We start from the raw sequence: 22,815 nt of genomic DNA on the forward strand, positions 1-22,815 counted from the left end.
ACGGAACCAAGCATGAGGTGACAGACCGCGAATTGGTGCGTTTGATCTGTCGGCCGGGTCAGCACTGATGTAAACAGAGTTATTAGGGGACTTATTAGGGAGAGCTAGAGAGCAAGTTAAACCCCCCACTGGTTCCATCATTACTGCTGCTGTGGCAGGGTCATTACCGCCCTGCTGGTGGGGCTTTGTAGCAGGGATTGGAAACCCACTGGTGTGCACACAGTGGGGAGAGTGTGTATGTGTGTGTGTGTGTTGTGGAGGTGTGGGGGTACAGAGCGATGGAAAAACAGTAGTCAGAAAACAGGGTCTGCCAGAAGATTTGATCAAATTATCAGTGTTTTCAACTTTTTCTTGTTCAGCAGAAACTTTCTGGGTGCTCATTTTTGTGTCTTTACTTTCAGTCCAGCTGGAAACAAAGTCAAGCCCTTGATGGTTCTGGAATCAGGACAGTCCACGTGCCGATTAGGGGTCAAACGTGTTATTTTTCAAGTCTTAGTGGGTCCAAACAGCAGGGAATGCTAATGAATGTGTGAGGAAAGCACTGGTCATGGTGCCGCAATGGTATTCAAATGAGATGTATGCATCTGTAGGAGGATAAAGTGTAATGCTGAAGAAGGGAGAGCGTATTTTTGTATTGACCAAACATCTGGATGGTAAATTAATTATTTAAAAAGACCCACAGAATGTTCAGATATACATTATCTAAATCTATCTATATGTAATATTTACCTATAGTGTTTCAAAGAGCCCATACTGGGGAAATGTTGCCATAACAGGGGAAAGAACCTGCAGCTGAAGATCGCCCAGGTTAGAAACGGGTCAAACCGGAACAGAAGAAAAATCTAAATGGAATACGACAGAATAGATCATTTCATTTCATTGTTCAAGCACAATGAAAGTGAGCGAAGCCTTTATCAGTGCAACAACTGCATGTGGAAGCTGTGGAAATCAAAGAACAGGAGTGAAAGTAGCTAAACAAATAAAATAAGAAGCAGAGAAACACAATAGCCAAACTATTCCACCTAACAGATTATCCTGGGATTTCAGCTGCCGTGCTGAACGACGGCCGTTATTTTGCTGTGTTGTTTTTACGGACATCACTATTACAAAGTGGCGTGCGCCCTTTTTCCATCAGCAATTGATGTGTGCAATAGAGGAAACATTTTGCGAGAGAGGGGTGTGAAGTTTGCCAACATCAATCTTGTTTCAAATTGAACTCCAATGTTCCAGCTGAATGAATTGCCTTTCAAATGCAGCAGGCCATGGCTACACACATTCAATCCCAGAGTGAATCTGATTTGATCCCGAAGAGCAGTACAAAGGCACAACCCACTGATTGATAAAGCGGACGGAGGGAAGATGAGGGTAAAAGAACAAAAACCGGAGCCCGGTCAATGGAGAGAAGGTTAAAGAAAGAGGAAAAGGCCGATACGGCCAAGTGCAGGCAACAAGGAGGCAACGAAGAAAGAAGCAAGTAAAATAACTCTGCTGTGCATAGTTGGATACTGGGAACAGTTCCTGCTTTTGTATTAAGATAACAAACACAGTGAGACCGAGGAACAATGAAACACTGATTTTTTTGTCAGATAATTCTCACCTGCATGTGAGGAAAAACTGTGAAAACACCTGATTCCAGCCTGCCAGCAGTCAAATATAACAAGGTGCAGTAGCTGAAATCTGTCCATGCCTTGCATTGATTTGGGCATAACAAACTACATTTAGGAGGGATAAATCTTTTATGCTGCAAATGTGATGATAGTGAAGGGATTATTTCTATTTACAGCACTTCCTATTGGAATATCGCCATCAGTTTCTGGAATTTTATCACATTACAAATTGGTTTGTGGAACACAGACATGCATAAAACCGACACGACCACATGAAAAGACAAATGACAAATGGCTTCTTTCAGATTAAAAAAAAACAGAGATTTCAATCGCGGTTGCTTCCGCGCAGCTGCAAACCTTCAGAAGTGGAAGCTTCCCATTAAAACCAGTCCTCTGGAGCAGCTGGGTTCGCGGTTCAAGGTGACCTAACTGGTAACGATGGAGGAGCCGCACACAGTTATTTTTCTCAAATCAAATGTGTCACGCTGGCTTAGGAAAATGAACTTCTGCATTAGCCTGGCACCACAAGTGGAGCCAGTCGTGGCCTGGTGGATGTTTTAATGAGATGTGGTTACACACGCCACCCATAGCAAAGTGAATTTATGTCTTCAACATCTAATAAGAACGTGTTAATTTTTACTCAGAACCAATATTTGTCTATTAAGAAAATTACACAAGGACAAATACATATTTCACAAGACCGAAGCCAAGCATGAAATCCGTCTTCATTATCATTTCTTGGAGAAACTCATTAAAGAGTGAGACTCATAAAAGCAGCAGGGGAGATGACAGCCATGTTTTCTTAGTTGTTTTAAAGGCCTCTGAGCACAATAAGGATGTAAAAGTCGGGAGACTGTTAAAGTGTTTTTTCTGTTTTACCGCCTGAGTGTTGTTCTTTAACAATGCGAGTAACAAGCAAGGATCCCGAGGAACGCCGCGTAAAGGCGAGCCTTTTTTTGCAGCACTTTCTGAGGGCAGCTCTGCAGGGAAGGCATTTACACCTGCTTGCCTCATCTTCCATGAAGCACCAGTCCCCTGAAGTGTGCTCTACTTATAAATATCCACGCCTGAGATGGGCTAAAGATGTAGGAAGTAGAAAAGGAAACAAAACAACAAAGGAGTAGCTGATAAATCTGTCAAAAAGGGGGGGGCTCGGTCTCGAAAAACTGGTGTAAACTGCAACTTTACTGATGGAGGAAAATTCTAATGTCTTGGTGTTACAAATGTTTCAGATCCTCAGGTGGGTTTTAAAGAACACAGCCACTTAATAATGAAACAAAGAAGCAGGAAAAAACAAATGAGGAACGGCCATTTTTAAGAAGATTCAAGCTAGCATTGTAATAGCATCTACATCAAAGCATACTCATTGCCTTTCAACTGCACTGTTGGGGGGGTATCAAACATTAAACAGCATTTTTCATTCATGAGCAAATCATGTTCTGTTTCAACAATAGAGGGAAAGAGCTGATTCAGTGAAGTCGCTGCAGGGGTAATTGATAGGGATCCAGCAAAGGTAAGTCCCCGGGGAAATGCTGGATCATGAATTCCTACCCTGCCAGTGGGAAAATGGGCTATCTATAGAGCTCTGTATTTTTGTGAATCCCACTGGGTGAGAAAGTGAGCGCAATAAAAAATGTAAAAGGACATTTAAAGTTGAATTAAAACCAGAGCTGCGCGAGTGGAAATAATAATACATTTTATTTCACATTACGATTCCACCTGCAGCAGAACCCAAAAACTGCTGATTTACCACTAGAGAAAGTTAAAACTGGGAGAAGATGAAACACCCGGAGACGATGATGCCCAGTTGCCTTAGCAACCAGAATGAACCATTTTAATTAGAGATGTTTTCAAAGAATAATATAAATACTATTGATATTATTCCGCCCTCTGCTAAACCTGCTGTAATGAGGAATTCACGGATCAATAAAGTCTAGCCTGTCTCAGTTTATAGGTAAACAGAGACCCTGTATAAAAGGTGCAAATTTGCAAAAAAGGCAGAAATGAGGCATGATACTAGACAAAAGGGGGAACATTTACAAGTTTTTGAGGGCAAAATGGGATTCTTCTCTCGGAAAGATGGACCAAATTAAGTTTTTTATGAATAGAAATTGTTGACGGGTTTGATGTCTGACGGTGGATTCAACTCCAATAGAAGCACCTGATCTTTCCCCAACTTTTTTTTTCTTCCCTCCACACATTTTCCTCCCATCTGAAGTATGTGAGCTGCAACTGGGTCATAAAAGTTCTTTATTTTAGGAGGGGAAAAGGAGGAATGTATGAGAAATGTCAGAGGACTCTGGAGTTTGCGTCCAGGAAGCGTGACGGAGCTCAGACCCGACTGCTTTGAGTTTGGGAAGTGGAGAAATACTGTACACACTGTATGTACCCTGTCAAATAAATGGGGGGGGGGAGAACAGCTTCATGGGATCAGCCCCCCAAGTGCATCCACACCCTCCTTTCTCGAATACTGAAAACACGCTCTGCTCTACTTGCGGTATTCATCAGTGAGTTAGCCCGGTTGTGTATCTGAGAAACAAACTCCAGGACAAGAAACCTCCCAGAGCTTCCTTCCCACCCCCCCACCCCCCCCCAACCTTCTCTAATGGAGGGCCGCTCTACTGGACTGTAAAAAGCCAACCACTATCTGCTCGCGCATATATGTACGGCTCTGGGTCGGTTCACGTCCTCTTGGACACCAGAGGACGCGTCCAAACAGCAGTTCTGTATTTCGCCAGGATCTCCCAAACATTCCAACCAGCTTTAATTGGCGCAGACTGGAAGCACACATCGCTGTTCAAATGCAGCAGGGAAAAAAGCACAAGGATTTAGGATAATTAACATTTCAGTGAGGGAAAAATGGGTTCTTAAAGTGTCACAAGATGAAAGTGTCTTGGCATCCATTGCCCGGGAGGCTAAACGAGGCGCGCGCGCGCGTGTGTGTGTGTGTGTGTGTGTGTGTGTGTGTGTGTGTGTGCTAATTAAGGAAGGTGCTGAGGAGAGTTGACGCCTCCTTACCTTTGCTGTGTGCCGAGAAGGAGAGTGAGAGCTGAGCAAATAGGTCAGGATTCTCAAACTTCTCTTCTTTAACTTTGATCCAGAAGCAATTCTCTGGCATTTCCTGAGGCACTATCTGCAACGACACAAGGATCCCATTATCAGCACAATCACACACTGTCATTCCACTGAGCTGCCACTCACAAAGTTCCTCTTACTCAGAGGGGCTGGGTGTCCTTTCACATCCTGCTCTGCAGAATTTAAGGAAGACACAAGTCATCAAAAAAGGCACACAAACGCATGTGATCTCGTGGCCACTGTGCTTGGACAGATCCCCAACCAAACCCAACCCACCGAAGAGCTGCTGAGCTCCCCTGAGATGAATGGAATATGTGAATTTCAGTTCGGAGCGTCTTGTTTACGTACTCCTCCCACCCAGAAGCGCCTGAAACAGCGAAAGCTGAGAGGCAAGCGAGCACCTACACACCGAGGTGAGTGTTCCACAGGGAAGCGCTCTTACTCCTCCTCCTCTTCCCTTTCATGCCCTCCGCAACGCTCGGCAGACGAGCGAGGGAGTGGGAGTGCACGGAGACTCAGACATAAACAAACCAGCCTCTAATACTGCTCAGATATTACCGGTGACACTACATCTGCTGCCTGTCGCACCGAGTGCAGCAGCCAGAGAGAGCACCTTTAGTTTCAGCTGCCACAAAAGGGGCTTTAATGAGGGGCTTCTGAAGTGAACCTGCACACGCATGTGCACGAGCTGCTTCCTCGCAGGTGTTCGCACCAAATCTATGCATGTGCGATACATGTATTTATACATATTTAGAATTGGTATATTAAAAGATCCACGGAGCAGGGGGAGTTCCACAGAGATGTGACTGATAAAAATGAAGCGTATATAATGAACAGAATACAAGATGGCCCATACAGCCCCGTTTTCATGCAAACATATCTTGCTAGCTGGTTGTACACAAATTAAATATTACAGCTGTATGACATTAATAACGTTCCGGTATGCTCAGCACACTCCCACACAAAGTCAAGTATTTGCATACATTACATTTAAATCCTTCAAGTGAAGGAAATTCAATATTTAAAGTATCTTTTTTCCACTGCTGATCCCACAAACAAACTGTTTACCTATCCCAACTTGTTAAAAACCCTGAATTATCGCCTCAGCTGGATGCAGCATTTAAGTACAGGAGCTTTAGATTATGTTCATTTCAACTCTAATCACCAGCAAAACGAGGCTGGTGGACGTCGAAGCAGGTTGACGCGCTGCAAGGACCCGAGTGAGGTCAGGAAAAAGCTCAAGGAAGCCTTAAAGATCCCCAGAGATTTTCTGATAGGAAAATAGTGGCATCGCTATGACAACAGACGAGGCTTTAAATGCAGACGCTGCAGCAGGAGCAAAGCTCTGTTCGAGCTCGTCCTGAGAAATCTGGAAATAATATGCAAAAAAAACAGGTCACGTTGTTGTTGTTGTCATCAACAGAATCCCCCCCCCCACACACACACACACACACACACAATCACATAACTATATGTCGCCTCTTGTGGAGCTGAACGTTTTCCAGGGTGTGAGGAATGTTTTACCACTGCTTCCCATTATGAATACGAGTGTGTGGAAGATGTCACAGAACTAAACTAAACTAAACTAACTAAACTAAACTAAACTAAACCAAACTAAAACTGTAGGTACCTTTGTCCAGTTGACCCTCTTCATCACAGTTTCTGGCTTGTAGATCTTCTTCGGCTGCAGTCCATAAGGCAGTTTAACGACCGGCAAGGAAGGAGGTGGTGGGGGGCCACCCGGGCCACCAAAAAATGGTGGAGGAGGTGGGGGCCCACAGCCCGGTGGTGGCGGAGGAGGTGGAGGTCCTCCACCTGGAGGGGGAGGTGGAGGTGGTGGTGGGGGGATGCAGGCATGGCCAGGAAGGGGAGGAGGAGGTGGTGGTGGTGGGGGGATGCCACCAGGTGGAGGTGGAGGAGGAGGAGGAGGAGGCACTGCTGCTCCCCCTGGTGGAGGTGGAGCTGCGGGTGTAGCTGGACCTGCTGCGATCTGCAAATATGGAGCAGAAATATTCATGATGAGCTCTTCAGTGGGTAAAAAGTTGATAAAAAGCACGACAGTTGCTTTCAACATCAGACGTCATGAAGAGAACTTGAAGTTTCCACTGACTTTCTTTCAAAAGTGAAGTTTACTGCAGATGTCTGTGAATGGATGGATGGATGGATGGATGGATGGATGGATGGATGGATGGATGGATGGATGGATGGGGGATGGATGGATGGGTGGATGGATGGATGGATGGGTGGATGGGTGGATGGGTGGGTGGGTGGATGGATGGATGGATGGATGGATGGATGGAGGATGGGTGGATGGATGGAGGGTGGATGGATGGATGGGTGGATGGGTGGATGGATGGATGGATGGATGGATGGATGGATGGATGGATGGATGGGTGGGTGGATGGGTGGATGGATGGGTGGATGGATGGATGGATGGGTGGATGGATGGATGGATGGGTGGATGGTGGATGGGTGGATGGATGGATGGATGGATGGGTGGATGGGTGGATGGGTGGATGGATGGATGGATGGATGGATGGATGGATGGATGGTCCATTACATAAAGCATAAAAATATTGGCAATAACTCACAAAAAGTGCATTTGTTGCCTAAACTTATCTGGGTTTATGTTACATTCTGATGCTACAGACTCCTGAGTTTCATTTTTAGCACAGCCTGCTAACAATCCTGCTAACAATCTTCTCACAAATGACAGTAACTCCAACCATTTGATGGACACGTATCTCCAATGCAACAACAAAAGGAAACCAGACCACAACTATAGATAAACAAGGGTCGATCAGAGATGTCAGAACAAATGACCCGACTATAAAACACCACCATTAGAACTATTCTACGACTTCGGGCAGCTCTCATGTGGTCTCTGTAGAGGAATATAAAAGAATAATAGTTGATTAACTATTACTTTAATTTACCAAAGATAAGAAAGTTGTGTTCCTGTCGAGCCTTTGTCACGATACCGGCAGGTTATTACACAGAGACAGGGATGTAATTAGCCCCTCCGCTGATAAGACCCCGTCTTCCAGTGCTCGGACACACCTGCAGTATCACACGGACCACAAACGCCTGCTGGCCGCTGATATCCACGAAACCCACATTTGTTTTTGGAAAAACGCTGTGCAGATCCAACAATTACCAGCACCTGAGTTCAGGCAGTCACCGATCACCGACGGCGATTGGATGATGATTCCTGGGGCAATTGACCACGACCGGATATCCCCCCGTGGCCCGATCGTATGATGGGATGGGAGTGCCTCCGTATTCTGAGACATTACCGTGTGTTTAGCATCGCTGGATTGCTCATTAGGGCCGAAATGAAAAAGGTGTTCAAGAAGGTGCCTCAGTGGGGACGCACGCGCGTAGATTGGATGTCTGTCAATCCGAAGCCTTTTGGCCTGTTCCATTTTTTGGAATTAACATGAGAAAATGGAAGAAAATTAAATGGGAAATGATGGAGTTTGATTTCAGGAGGAGGGTCCCTCTGCGTCCCCGTCTTTCTCTCTAATCAAGCAAGCTCAAAGTCCCTCGTTTTTAAATCCCTCCGGCATCCCACAATCCAGGTTATTCCACGATGCTCCTTCACTCGTGTAATAAAACATATTTCACATCTAATTCACGTCAACATTAGACCTTTCCACTTTATTTAGGTCTATGGGTGGAACCAAATGAGGCAATAAAGGGGAGGGAGACGTAAAAATGGTAAAGGTAAACAGAAACGGTGTAGAAAGTGAGTGATGAAGGTGTGTGTGGTGTTTTTGGTTGATGCTGGAGCCCATCTGGAGGACTGTCATCGGTAAAAGATGGGGCTAATATAAAATCTCACTCATCCAATTTGGATTCATAGTCTTCAGGACTCAGTGGGGAGGTCAGCATGGCAGGTAATTAACTTTGAACGCTAGGTGATTAAATCTATGCCCCAATCTCATCTCTGATAGAGGAATTCAATTACACAGTGTTTGCTTATGAAAATTGCATTAAACATGCAAAAAGAAAAGTCTGCTCTTAGAAAACACTTTGCTTTTTCCAAATGATACATAATTCAGCTTAGCGGAAGCACGGTTTGGGAATATTTTTAACGCTTTGGTCCCTTCTGTTCCATTGCTCTGATGTTTGTTTAATGATAAAAGACTGTCAGCCGCTGCACAACAAACTTGGTGGCGTTTTAAGGTGTGTTTGTGTGGAAGGAGGCTACATGCACAGGGGGACACCCACCTTGGCTTCAGATTCCCTGAGGAGTCTCTGAGCCTCTTTGAGCTTGTATCACACACACATGCACGCACACACGCACACACAATGTGGAGACAGAAACAGAATGTAATGCAACAATGATGAAAATCACTACTTTCTTCATGATCGGTTGTGTTATTACACATTTTCTAATCAATGATAATACCTGATAAGTCTATATAACTGAGTCTTAATACAACACAAACACAGCAAAAGTGAGATGTTTAGTCACAACAGTCATGATTGACAAATAAAGGCATCTTAAAGATGCCGACAGACACTGAGAGTAAAGTTAATCTAGTAATTCATGTTCCTAGTTAACCAATCAACACATCAGCCTAGAGTGATGGATCTCTGACGTGCACGGTAGAAGGCAGAGCGCCAGCACATGAGAAGCAGCACAGCGGACTGATGAGTTGGACATCGCCCGTTAATGGCAAAGGTATTACAGTGTCATATTCCAATTTTTTTTTTTTTTTTGCGAGGGAATCATTTGATGTGCAAAAAGCCGGGTGGGGCGTGCTTTCACACCTAAAAGATCTAATCTACCTTCAAAAGAACATCAGTGCACGGCGATGACTGCGGCACTGACAGTTTGTACACCTTCAAAAGCCTTTTCCCCATTTTCCTTTCCATTTTTTTTTCAAACAAAATGTTCTTCAGCTTAAAACTCTCAGATGTGTGATGGGTTTCACTCCAGCACCATTGTTTTGTAGTTTTTTTATTACTATTTTTTTAAAAGGCACCTATTCTGCTTTGATATTTCACTACGTGTGTGACCTTGTTAGAAGAAAAACGATAAGAAAATGTTCTAAACCAGGGAGTTTTGTTCATTTATTTAATAATTTCTTTATTAGCATGCGGTTGCGGTAGGACTGAACTTAACATTGAACTATTTTCAGGTGGGGGGGGGGGTGAATTGGAAAGATTTCATTGTTGTGAGAGTTTCTTTTTAAATGAAGGCTTAGAGGACTTAAACAGCTTGAGATATTTCAGACACTTGAAGCAACCAGGGGGATTTTTAACAGGTAGTGTTTGGCTTTCAGAAAAGAAATGCAGCTCTTTAGCGTGCTATAATGTGTTGAGCTGCTAATGTAAGAGGAACACGACATCTGATGTGAGCTAACACGATTGTGTACTGCTGGATAATTGCTAACCTGATAACCCCACAATAACATGATAATGTCACGAAAGCCCTGAGTTTTACTGTCGATATCAGCTGAGCTGAATATTATTACTGGGGAAGAGGAGGAGAGCTGCACCCCCAGCTCCTCCCGGGGGCCATGCAGGGTCAGCTACAAGACTGCCAGGTTGTTAAAATCTATTAACGGCTAACACTGCGGCGCTACATTATTCATTACACACAGGGCTGATTCACTGCAGCCTTTTTCCTCCTTTTTTCCGCGGAACTTTTTCACACCGGGGAAGATTTCCGCTCGTCATTTCTGCACACTTCTTTCATGTTTACAGGCAGAACCTGCGCTCCTCTCAAGTGGGGGATAATCAGACAGACACATCAAACAAGTCGCTTGTTACAATGGCAAAGTTCCCAGAGAAAGACTCTCATTAAATATGTTGGCACACAAACAAGGTGACGGAAGGCGACGCAGGCAGGCGTGTGATTTTACACCTGACAGGGATTCTGCGGGTTACAGGCGCCTTTCATTTGGTTTATATTCAGCAAAGTAACAGTGCAGTGACTTAAACGGACAAATTGAACGCGTGTCGTCTTAAAGATTTAAAGGTTCCGCGCTCTCCTTATTACGGTTCCTTTACAGCATCGTGTCGACGGGGGAAGAGGTTCCAGAACATGTGCTTTCATGCCTCGTATTTTTCAAGGAGCAGTCACAATCGCAGCTAGCACATCTGAGAGGATGACTGGGGTGTTTTATTTGTCACTTGAGCTGCCGACTGCATGCTCCCAGTGAACGCACGCCAGAGACGACGCACAATTACCATCTGGCTGTTTTAACCCTCCACCAACCTGCCGCGATGCCTCCGTGGCTGCAGCGAAATGATCGTGTATAATTAGTACAGACTTAAAGGATTTTTGACCACATTGCTGTGCAATAAGAGAATTGACTCAGAGGATTCCATTTATAGCGATCTGAGGATACGTCCACTTAAGCGCCATCAGCGTTTGCGGCCTAATTTAAATTCCCTCGGTGTCAACGCAAACATGCTGCGAATTTTGAACACTGACTTGTAGAGGTGTTTTAAAGTCAGAGGAAAATGGAATTCAAATAGCATTTCACATCTCCCCCAGGTACATCAGATACCAAGGTTTGACCTGGCAGTGGAGTACACACACCATAGAATGGTACGTGTACTTTATTGTGCACACATCTGCTTGAATTCTTGTTAGAAGCAGTATTAACCCTGGATGGAATCAATGGATTAACACTTGTTGATATAATCTGCTACTGTAGTGCTGAAAGTCACGGACGGCTTGTTTAATGTATGGGCGAATCCGTGCACGTGAGTGCCGGAGAAGATGTGACAGGTTTCCCTTTTGAGGATAATGTCTGTTGATGTGCAGCTCTTCAATACCAAGGCTTTGAAGGAGCACTGAAACAAACAGAGGAAGAGAGGCCTTGGCTCTCCGGAGCTCCTCTGCTCTGCACTACCTGTTAATGCACCACAGTGAGTTGGTCTTCAAAAGACAAAGGCCTGCCAGGGGAGGCTGGGTGGATGTGTACGGGAGAAGACACAGATGAAAACAGCATCTAAAGCTTCAATAAGGGAACAATGGCAAAGAACCCAGCCTGATGAATTCATTTCTGACAGAAAGGGGAAGAGGAGAGGAGCACAGGGGGGAAGGCGAGTCGGCAGATCGGGTTCTGAGGGTTTGGTTGGGGAACAAACGTTGGGCATTCAATCACAAAGGCAGAAAGAAAGAAATAATGTAAATAGGGCCAGTGGATGTCAAGGGTAGGATACAGGCGTTTGGTTTCAAGAAGTCCTGAAGTGTTTGAAATTGGGTTAAGGGGGAAATGGTAGTTATTTTCAGGATGGACAGAGAAGAAATGATGTGAAGGGCAGGAACAGGAAATGCAATCTATCATTGTGATGATAGAATTACACAGGAAGAGCTTCAACAGAACAGTGATTCCACAAAAAGAGGAGACTGAACCTTTATTAAATCACATGTTCTTGCATGGGCGATAACTCCACTCACAGGAGAAGCACATCTTAAATCGGGATGGAAATAAATCCTTCTGACTCAATCAGACCTTTCCCGGTGGCCAAACCTTTTATGTTATCATATATGAGAGTGTATGGGTGATTTTCACATTTAAAAGTGATTAAAAGAGCTTCTGGAGATGGTTTACAAAGCTCTCATTTTGATTCTTAAAAAAATGCATTAAAAAAAAGTCCTTGCAGGCAAAATGTAAGTGTTCTGCAGAGTAATGGGATTTACCTGAGACTCCAGGGCCTGGATTTTCTCCTCCAACTCTTTGATTTTCTCATCTTTCTTTTGCGACTCGGCCTGTGCCTCCTGCCGAGCACCGAACTCTTCATCAAACTGCAGGGACACAGAAAGGAAGCGTTTGCATGCGCATGTAACCGATGCCTGTATAAACACGTGCTGCCTCCAGAGGACGTCCGCGGGGAGCATCAACAGGCACCACGACACGCTGCCTTCCGCTCTCTGGATGATTCCTATTCATATCTGTCGCGGCCCTGAAGCTCTGTTGTCCTTTGCCTTTGTTTCAGGCCTGGCCTTCGTGACGGATCTAACCTTTACAGAAGCCAAGCCACGTCGCCACGATGATTTCAGCGGCCCGGCAGGGTGCACGGTGAGCCACGGGGACAGGAATCTTAAGAAGAAAACATAGACAGGACCCCCCCCCCCCCCGAGCTGCCAGACAGCAGCAGTCAGGCAACTTAAGCTAGATTTAGGCAGCATTCAAAACATGGAGAAAACGCTGATGTTTCTTTGAAATCTAAGAAACATTCAATAAATATTTAAAATACTCGATCTTCTTTACATGAAACACCTTTGTCCCCCTCGAGTGTTTCCATTTAAGCCGTATCCAGACTGTATGAATATCTTTACTTTGCACGAAGCAGGAATCACTAAAAAAGGGAAGAATTTGTAGATTTGATCCTAAAACAGAGAGCAAAAGGGCGAGAGAAACCTGCCCAGATCACCATATTAAGTATTAGTTTGTGCACTCAACAGAAATAAAAATGGATTGGTGGTTTATTCACATTAACAGGTCCGCGCGCCACGCTAAGAACCGCCCCATCAACCCGCTTAAAATGCAGTTTTGGATCAAAAGAACAGACAAGAACTCCACCCCGGCGTGGCGAGAAGACATCAGCGTCTTGTAATGCTGATAGGGATCATGTAACTTCACAGGCAGACATTGATCAGGTCATGGAAAATCAATAACTTGTCTCGGAGATCAGGGAAAAAAAAGAAGCTCTCAAGATGGAGCTGACCAGACCAGGAGGGCTGTTCGTGTGAACGGTGTCTCACTTTTTTAGAGAACTCCGCAGCTTTTTGCTCGCTTTCGTCCACCTTGGCTTTGTCGACGCACTGATCTGTGGAAAGAAACAAAAGAAACTGCAATTGGATCATTTAAACTAAAGAATACTTCTGAAATGAGTTTCCAGGTTTTTGAAATTGTATAATTTGAGCTGTGGCCTGTTGGCGTGACTTTAGAAACCCCATGTTTGTGTATTTAAATTCAGTTTTATTTATATCAGAAAATAGAGAAAAACACATAGAAAAGCAGAGAGGGCAGATCCAAGGTGAGCAGAGTTGGAACTCAATCTCAACTTCACACACAGGTAAATACTGTAGTTCTGCAAAGATCTGTGAGGAAGAGGAGAAAACGGAGCCCCTGAAAGATGACCGCTGCGGCTGGATGACTGAAAAGGCACGTCAGGTCAATCCAGTCTCTTTAAAACATCACATGAAAGCTGCCTTTCATCAGGGCTGAGAGCGTTGGCATATTTAGCTTAGCTGCATTCACTTTCTGGCTTGTGTGGCTGAAAAATATCTGAATATAGAATCCAGCAAAGCCCAGATCTATTTAAGAAAATACTCAACACGTGCAGCTTTCCATGAATCCCCTTCATAAAAGTTGAAATAGCCGTAAACTGACTATTCTATACAGCCCTCTCTTATGTAAATGGTGTTTCTGGAGCAGATGCTGGTGTTTAAATGCTCTAACTTGAGAAAATAAGTGAAAGACTGAAATATTCTGGAATAAAATCAGATGCAATTATCGTCATTTTAGCACCGTGACTGAATATGTTGAGCATGTAACAGAAGTTTGAAGTGTAAATTTTCTGAGATCTCGTTTGAAAAATAATTACAAAACAGCCTTTAAAAGTGAAGGCAGAAAGGCAGCTTTCAAAGATCAATTGGGATGTTGCATCTAATTAAGGGGGTATTATGAGAAGTCACTGAAACTTAAAATTAAAAAAAAACAACCTGATTTGGACTCAGGACATCAGAAGAAGGTTAAAAACTGTTTAAAGAGTTTTTCTTTTTCTTTATCCTGTTGAATAAGGAGGAGTACCGATCAGATGGGTGAAGTCTACGTCCAGTCTCCTGCTGTAGCCAAAGTCAGGGTCCATCCCACTGCGATGCAGCACCACCTGAGACACACACTCCTCGATCACCTTGTAATATTGAGGCCTGCCGGGTCAAAGAAGCATAAATCCCAGCAATCAGACAAGCCACATAAGGATATGAGTGACACGAACTCTGTAAGGCTAATTAAGCTCAAATGATTCCCTTATCCAAGCTAGAGGTCAGAAAATGCCACAGGAAGAGGGGTGGTGCTGGACAAAATAGGCACCCTATTAAATTTGATCACTTGCTTCGCCTCAATCATGAAATTAGCAGATTAATGGGCACACAGAGCCACAAGTCTGCGTAAGTCCGACCATTTCAAGGTGAAAAGATGCTAGCCAGGGCTACGCTTGCCTTCTTGCCTAATTTGCAATCATCTTTGCCAATTAGAGCGACCGCAAAAAGTCAAATGTAAATCTAATCAGTGTAATGTGTGTAACTGAAAGCACAACGAGCAGGAAAACACGTCAGGCTGTTAGGAGGAGCGCCAGAGACCGTCTGGTGTTGGCCCGAGAGTCCCGCTCCACCTCGCAGGTTGGTGTCTGACCTTTTCCCGGTAACATTATCAACTTTAATTGCAAGTGACATTTAGCAAATACAATGCGGGTTTAAGACGAGCGTCAAACTGAGAAATATTTATCTTCCAAGTTTGACACTGACTAAAAGTTGAAGAATGAATTAAACAAAACAGTCTAAAAGCTCCATTAGAGGCACTTTGAGGTATTAAAATTTTAAAAAAGCTGCTTCTGTGTATGATTTCACGCTGCAGATGATGAACTTAACGGAGGAAATCCCGTGTTTGGTCGAAATCTATTTCGATTTGATGGGACTGTTCAGCAGATCGATATCAAAATAATTGAAATTCAGAGATGACAAGCGCGATGTGGATAAGGTCTGATGAAAGCCTGTCTTTGCCGCGGCGCCGTCTCAAGCCGCAGCAGCTCCGGAAAGACCAAAAATCTGCATCATAAGGCGACGTGAGAACTTTGCTTCCCCGTTTCCGCGCAGCTGCCCATAATTTCAAAGGCTGTGTTCTGTCGGCAGCTGTGGGTGGACGGGCCGCGTCATGTTATCAACAGGAATGTGAAGGAACACAATATTCTGAGCCAAAGCACATAAATCAGCGTTTAGGTGCTCTGATTTGGAAGCATGAAATGCCATACATTAAGCTGGGGCTGCAGGATACACCCACTCATGATCTGAACAAGCTAGTGAGAGCTCACACATCGCCCTGCCTGGCTTAAGCACTGTGGCACTCGGCTTACAACTGTCACCAATGTACACCACATTATTATCTCAATAAGCTGCCCTATTTTGCCTTCGTCCTCCATCCTCCGCCACAGCCGAGCAGATAGAGGCTGCAGGGAGATAACTAGTGAGTGACCCAGAACTGTCAGGCCCCTCCACATGGGCAGGGCTGGGCTCCAGAAGCCGGCGTGCGTCCCCAGCATCATTCCCCACCTCTTCTTTAACTCTGGCACCTTCGTTTCTTCCGATGATAGCTCGCTGTTCAGCAGAGCCCCAGCCGTTTGATCCAGCTCTGCTCCACATAACCAGTGTAATCCCCATATCGCCGGGCTCCAAAAGAGCAGATCTGCTCTATATTTACGGGGTGGGTTTGATGTGCTCCCATTCATTAGGCTTGCAGAGAGAGATTAATTATCAAAAATAAACCAAGCCCTGGAGGGGAGAGAAACAACTAATGTGGTGTTCCGAGTAGTGACAGTAGGCAGAATACAGTGAGCCCACTGCGGACCTGCTTATGTCTACAAGAATACTAATTATATCACGTTACATTAATTATCATGTCAGGCTGATCAGCATTTGACACAAAATCAAGGTAGCAAACGTGCAATACACTCAAATAGAGACGTGCCTGACATCTTTATTTTAGATAAACTTTATTAACAAACACGTCTTTCCTTTGACGGTGAAGCCAGCGACACATTTCAGTAAGAAATGCTAACATTTGACTTCGGCTGCACACTCTTGTTGACTTGCCTTTATTCAAGTATGAATGCACACCGCCGCCCAAATAGAACCGCAACACGAAAAGATGTTAACAGAAAGGGCAGCAGCAGCAAAATAGATGCACATAATCTATTGAAAAAAACACGAGTGAGCACAGCAACGTGCGCATCCATCACGCTAGCACACGCAGCTGTGATGGATGAGGAATAAAATGCATCACTTGGACAAAACACCGGTGTAAATGTTTGCGTGTGCACATGTGTCACTTTGTCCTTGTAGCTGAGAGGAAAAAGGCATCTCAAATACATCAAACGTGAATCCTTATTGGTTTTTAAACAGAGCATGGGCACTGATCCCTTCTCATTCCTGATTTTTAGAGGCGTGCACGGACAGCGTGGCTAAGGTAGACGTGGCTGCGGCTGCTGGTTAATGTGAATTCTATTTCTCACTTCCTAGGAATAGATGAGGAATACATTATTCATAACTCCAAGGGAGCAGCAACTTGTCTACGGTAAATTCATCTTCCTCCTCTCATCCTACATCTTCAAAAATTAATAAATAAATAAAACTTGCAGTCGTATTTCTGCCAAAAACTATCTGACGCAGCATAGAACTCTCCAGTTTTACTCCACTTACAAGACTGGCGGCCTTGCTGGTCAAGCGCCCATCCAGAAATGACTTCATAATTGCAAATTACAGAATGTGTCTGGTTACACGTGCAATGCTGTCACTTCTAGTGTTTCCACACAACTGGAGTCTATAAAAAGACAAAGTGCAGCACTTTGATCCAAACTGTCAATGTATTTGTTTTAACTAACTGTGCTAGTAACTCAGCCTGCCTGCTCTGATATTACAATTGATTTATCCATCCATCCATCCCAGCTTATCCGGGGTCGGGTCGCGGGGGCAGCAGCCTAAGAAGAGAAGCCCAGACTCCCCTCTCCCCAGCTACCTCCTCCAGCTCATCCGGAGGGATCCCCAGGCGTTCCCAGACCAGTCGAGAGACATAGTCTCTCCAACGTGTCCTGGGTCTTCCCGGGGGTCTCCTACCGGAGGGACATGCCCTGAACACCTCACCAGGGAGGCGTCAATTGATTTACTTTATTATAAAGTATAATGGAACGCCTCCATGTTGGGATTTCACTGTTAAAAGCCGCATAATTACCCTGTGTTTCACCCGGTTCTACTTATTTGAGTAATTCTGTCAAAACGGTTACCATGGTAGCCTCTATAGTTCGACATTTTCACCTAAAAGGAGTTTCCCCACCTCAAAAACTATATGAAATTCCCTCTCAATGACCATCCCAACAAATTATAGCTCGTTACAAAAAAAATAAAACTTTATTTAGTTTTTGAGCCTGAAAAATATTTCCCTTTTGGCTCTGATTTTTAGAACCTGAAGGATAGCAAGACCATGGAAGCATAGCGGCATGCAACACAGCGCCATGATGTCATCAGGCCAAAAAAAGGAAAAATGAAATGAAGCCCTTACCTGATGTAATAGTCGTTTCTGATAAGCAATAAGTGCTGGAGGATGGACAGGAAGTAGGTTTCTGAGCCGGTGTCCTTCACCATGTTGGACAGGAGATGGTAGACTTCATTCATATCAGTGCAGGAGTCCAGTTAAGAAAGATAACAAAAGCATGATAAAACTGATCGTTACTGGGAACTCGATCAGTGGGGGTTGGTGATTGCGGGGGGGTGTTTGGAACAGTGCTGTTGGGTTGCCATCATTTACATCACACCTCCTCAGTTCTGACAGATATCATCAGAGATGTGATTTCCCTTAACCGCTCTCTCTCAAAGGAGCTCGCAGTGTAAACAATGAATTCTGGATGGAAATCAGCAATAAAGGAACTCACACACACACACACACACTGTTCACCTGTCACTCCAAAAACTTCATAATGGTGGGAAATGATCACAAAGGAAGCTCCCTGAGATTAATGCTGGGGGGAAAAAAGGCAGTGGGGGGGTTGTGGAAGAAATTCAGCACTTTGATTGAAACTGGCACATACTCTCAAGAGCAAAAAAAATCTTATGAAATTTGCAAAAGGTATTGATTATGTGTCTAGTGCTTTCCCCGAGAGGGTACAGTGATGGCTCTGACAACTAAAACAGTTGTTCAATCAGACTGGGTCCCCCGCATGTTGAATCTTGCATCCTTCAGGTCCTCATTTATTATTTGCTTGATGGCAGGATTCTTAGCGAGGCCCTTCATGAATTACAGACGGAGGGTTCGTCGAAAGAAAGACAAACACATGGAGTGCAATAGATGTTCTTCACCACTGTTTGAGGAAAAAAACTGAGCTAATCCTGGTTATTGTTCTGTCCAGACTTGGAGAAAGCCTCGTAGATATATTCTCTCTGGATTCTCCATTAATTCCTGCAGGGTTTTTGGACCAAACCCTGCAGTAGCGCTGCAAAGCCTCGGGCACAGGTCACGCAAGACCGGGGAAAAGAACGCAGACTAGTTGGAGGGTTTTCTGTGAGAGCTGGGTGTAAAATCACAAATGCGATTATTGATCTTCCCCCAGTGTTGCGTTTGCCAGCAACAAGTCGCTGAATAGCAGCGCAAACTGCTGGATTTATTATTATAACATCAATAACACCAGAAAAACACAGCAGTGATGTTTAGCTCAGCTTCAAATGTGCCCATCTTTTGCCGATGGTAATTGAAAGGTAAGAAAAACAACAGAAATAAGTGATTCTGTTTTCTGTTTGTCTGAAGAAGGATGTTATCTCTGAGGAGAACAGTGCTGTGGGAAGAAACCGAAAAGAGCCAAGCCCCACAGATATGGATATACTCAAACGCACCCATAAATGAGTGAGGCGAGTGTGTGGAGGTGCAAGCATGCTAGCATCTCAGCTAAAACATTTGCTAAAATATTTACACAGCATAACGGACGGGCCGCCGTGCACTTCTGCGTTGAGAAGTGAACATATCCACGTGCTGGACTCCTGTTCTGAAGGGACCAGCCTGCCACACATCAGGAACATGCAGATGGGTGATGTCAAGCAGCTCAAACCGCAGCACTGGGCGGATGTGTGGGGTCCAACTTCCAGCAGGAATATGAAGATTTTGTCAATGCATTATCTGTTTCTAAATAGAATTTGGCAGCTTTTGTCAGCCGCTAATGAAGGGCGACTCTTTTCGAGACTCCCAATAATTTCCTCAACATAAAGGCTGAATCGGACGGCATTCTCTATTCCCGCACTGAATAATCTGCAGCTGCTCGTCCTGGAGGAGATCAATTCTCTTCAACAGTGTTTGACACATTTCCTATTAATTTCAACAATGTCTGTAATTAAACCTCCATCCCATATCAAATTTTTGGAGAGGGAGAGACGGGGAGGGATGGGATTATGTGCTCCCCCACAGTATCATTTCCCTCCCTTATATTAGCGGAGTAAGAATCCTGGGAGAATTACCAATCCTATGAGATTCAATTATAGCTTCACCACAGCAGCATTTGAGAGGACATGAGAAGGAGCTCAGACTGGGAAAGCATCCAACGAGCTTCATCTATCACTAAGCTGCAGACATAAACCTAATGTAGAATGCCAATCCATTTGATTACCCCCCTCATCTGCGCTCTCCCCTGTCTCCCTCTCTTTATATTCTCTCTCCAAATAATGAATAAACATGAGTGGCAGTCAGCTGTGACGTAGGCCAGGCAGTGGTGGGGGTCAATCAATCACCATTCCACAGCTCATTAATATTCATTAGTGGCCTGGAGTCACCTCCATGGCACCTGGACCCAGGCCGGACATGGAGGAGATGAGCCGCCCCACGTTAATATTCATGAAAGTGCAGAGAAACAAGATACATATGCTCAGGTAGTCAGAGTAGTGCTACCTGTATGATATCAGGAATACACCCGCAGTGGTGTCTGTGTGCGTGCGTGCTTGCATGTGTGTGTGTGTGTGCTATGCAAGCAGAGGGGGACAAAGGGTAGCCAAAGCATTCGAGTCATGCTCCCAGTTTGCAGATCAATATGGCATTGTCCTTGGAAACAAACAGTGGGCCTCCTCATTTGGGAACCTGCTCGAGCACATCATTAATCCAGGTGCATTTTCCCTCCCCATTGTCTCTGCGCGCACGTTCACAAACACCCCTCCTCCGATCACCTGTGTGTGTCAACACAAACTGTCATTCACCGCAGCATCTTGTGCCACTAGTAAAATTCTGACTGGGATTTGGAAAAAAAAAAAGGGGTGGGGGGGTTGAATCTGCATAACCATGTCAGTGTCAGGTCTGTCACAGTGTCTATTCATACACACTGGAGCCTTGGAGAAACACTTATAAATTATTAAAACCTTCTTCTCTGGAATGCTTCAAAAAGCTGCTAGCTCTGAAAGTATATATTTCTTTTCGAGTTCTATCAGAGACTTTATATGAGGACAAATTATTAGGAATAAGTCCCGCCTCCTCTACGGTTTTACTAATTCATTTCAAATGTATTCCAAATCACACTGGTGTTCATTTGGGTTCTTATTTCTGACTCAAAGCTGTATTCTGATTGGGTAGGCAGCTACATAAGAAATAAAGCTGCTTATACAGCTGCCTGTCCGATCACAGTCAGATTATTATTACTGTCTTTCTATTAGAAAAAATGATAAATGCCTGAAAAGTATCGGAATCTTCATGTTAAATATTGTTGTGATACAACATTTTAAACAATCGATGTTATATTGTTTACAGGCTGGACGAGAAGGAAAACATATATTATATATATATGTGTGTGTGTGTGTGTGTTGATTGTTAAAGTACACGCCTCCCTTATTTATATTGAACCTTGAACTAAAAGACAAAGAGCAAAGAGGAGCAGGAAGAGGAATACGGATTTTAAAAAATGAAGGAGTGGGAGGTTAAGAAGGGGGGATTATTTACCCAGTACACCTGGTTGGAGACGGAGCTGGATATTGAGGGGTGGCCCCTCAAAGCCTTTTCTAATGAACTGAGGTATGGAAGTCTTTAGTGTGTAAAGCTTCGCTAAACCCATCAAATAAACCCGTCCGTCCATCTCAGGGTCCATTCATCTGTATATTAACACAAAAGGATATTCCATCTCGGCGCGGATGTCATCCAGGCGGTGGGAGAGCTCAATAGAGTCTTCCTCCTTATTCTCATTGAACACCTTCAGCTGGATGTCCAGTTCCTCTGTTTCTTTGAGTTCCTGCAGTGAGACAGACACACAGTGATTCACAAAATGTTCCCAAGGTATCTGCGAGGGATATTTGAGACACGGATGGAGGACATTTGTGTTGTCAGGGGAGATTCAATTTGGAAGAGACAAAATGCAAAAGAATTTAAGGATTTACCTGACCTTCAATCCTCGGGCAGGTTATTCCTTACCTGAGGCTTTCTGTTTACAGGTACCAGGTTACTTTTAGAGCTCAGCCTCAACTTTGGAAGAAGCCTGTCAGAGGATCTAAGGCTGGCTCGCACATAAGATCAGACGACCCGAACAACACACGGGGTAAATGTGATTGATACATTTCAGTAGTCTAATCCGTAAAACATAGAGATATGGGTGTTCTGGTGGCTTCCTCCATGGTGTACTGGACTGGACCTGGTTTTATTGGAGATCTCCCGGTGTACTGATTCCTCCCGGCTTTAACAACAACTTCACTATGAATCACCAGCAGTTTGCAGATGGAGACACGGCCGGTTGTAACCCACTTTCCGCAGGTATCAATCACCCCGTGCAGTTTTTTTTTGTCCGGTTCACCATCTGTCTTGAGTACCATGGTTCACAGGGAGGTGCACAATGCCACAAAAAAAGGGCAGCCAGCCAAAAACATGTGCCAAGGACTCTGAGAGAAAAAATGATCCTTCTCTTTCAGTAAAGTTCACTTTTTCTTTGCCAACTGCTCCCGACTCCTGAGCATAACTCATAATTAGATGAGCGGGTGTCATTTTGAATGTCGGCATTATAGCCGGTGAACGTGGCATTCATAAATGACTGTACACCGAGGCTTGCACGTATCAGGGGGGCCGAATTGAAGATAATTAAAGTAATGACAGTAATAATCAACGGGAGCAGGTGGGATGACTTATTAACAACTGGCTCTGTGACATGTTCACCCCACTTGTTACAAATGAGATCTTGAGTGATGAGCCAGATCCTCTCTGCCTCTGTCCCCTGTAAAGAACTCGTTGCTAATGATACCCAAAAATACTGCATAATGAGGTACGAGTACTGCATCGCACACAACAGGTACCAGAGTCAATTAAAGTAAACCAGTTGTGTGTGTAGTTATTATTGATTATGAGTCCTTCATGAATTCAAGTATTATTTATGCCTGAAGAACTTC

The 22,815-nt window shown here is 44.4% G+C and overlaps 1 protein-coding gene across 5 annotated transcripts in view; it reads right to left on the bottom strand.

Annotated features, from left to right (window-relative positions):
* Positions 1-22,815, bottom strand: part of diaph2 (diaphanous-related formin 2) — a 170,009-nt gene that overhangs the window by 53,433 nt on the left and 93,761 nt on the right. For all 5 annotated transcript variants that reach the window (XM_057042268.1, XM_057042266.1, XM_057042263.1 and 2 more), the window contains 7 exons: positions 21,562-21,674; positions 17,987-18,103; positions 14,468-14,586; positions 13,417-13,481; positions 12,352-12,456; positions 6,313-6,672; positions 4,626-4,740 (listed from right to left, as the gene is read on the bottom strand). In XM_057042268.1, the coding sequence (XP_056898248.1) occupies positions 4,626-4,740; positions 6,313-6,672; positions 12,352-12,456; positions 13,417-13,481; positions 14,468-14,586; positions 17,987-18,103; positions 21,562-21,674 (994 nt within the window). The remainder of the gene's footprint in view (positions 1-4,625; positions 4,741-6,312; positions 6,673-12,351; positions 12,457-13,416; positions 13,482-14,467; positions 14,587-17,986; positions 18,104-21,561; positions 21,675-22,815) is intronic.

Source organism: Takifugu flavidus, chromosome 9 (genome assembly GCF_003711565.1).
Source record: "Takifugu flavidus isolate HTHZ2018 chromosome 9, ASM371156v2, whole genome shotgun sequence".
NCBI classification, from domain to species: domain Eukaryota; kingdom Metazoa; phylum Chordata; class Actinopteri; order Tetraodontiformes; family Tetraodontidae; genus Takifugu; species Takifugu flavidus.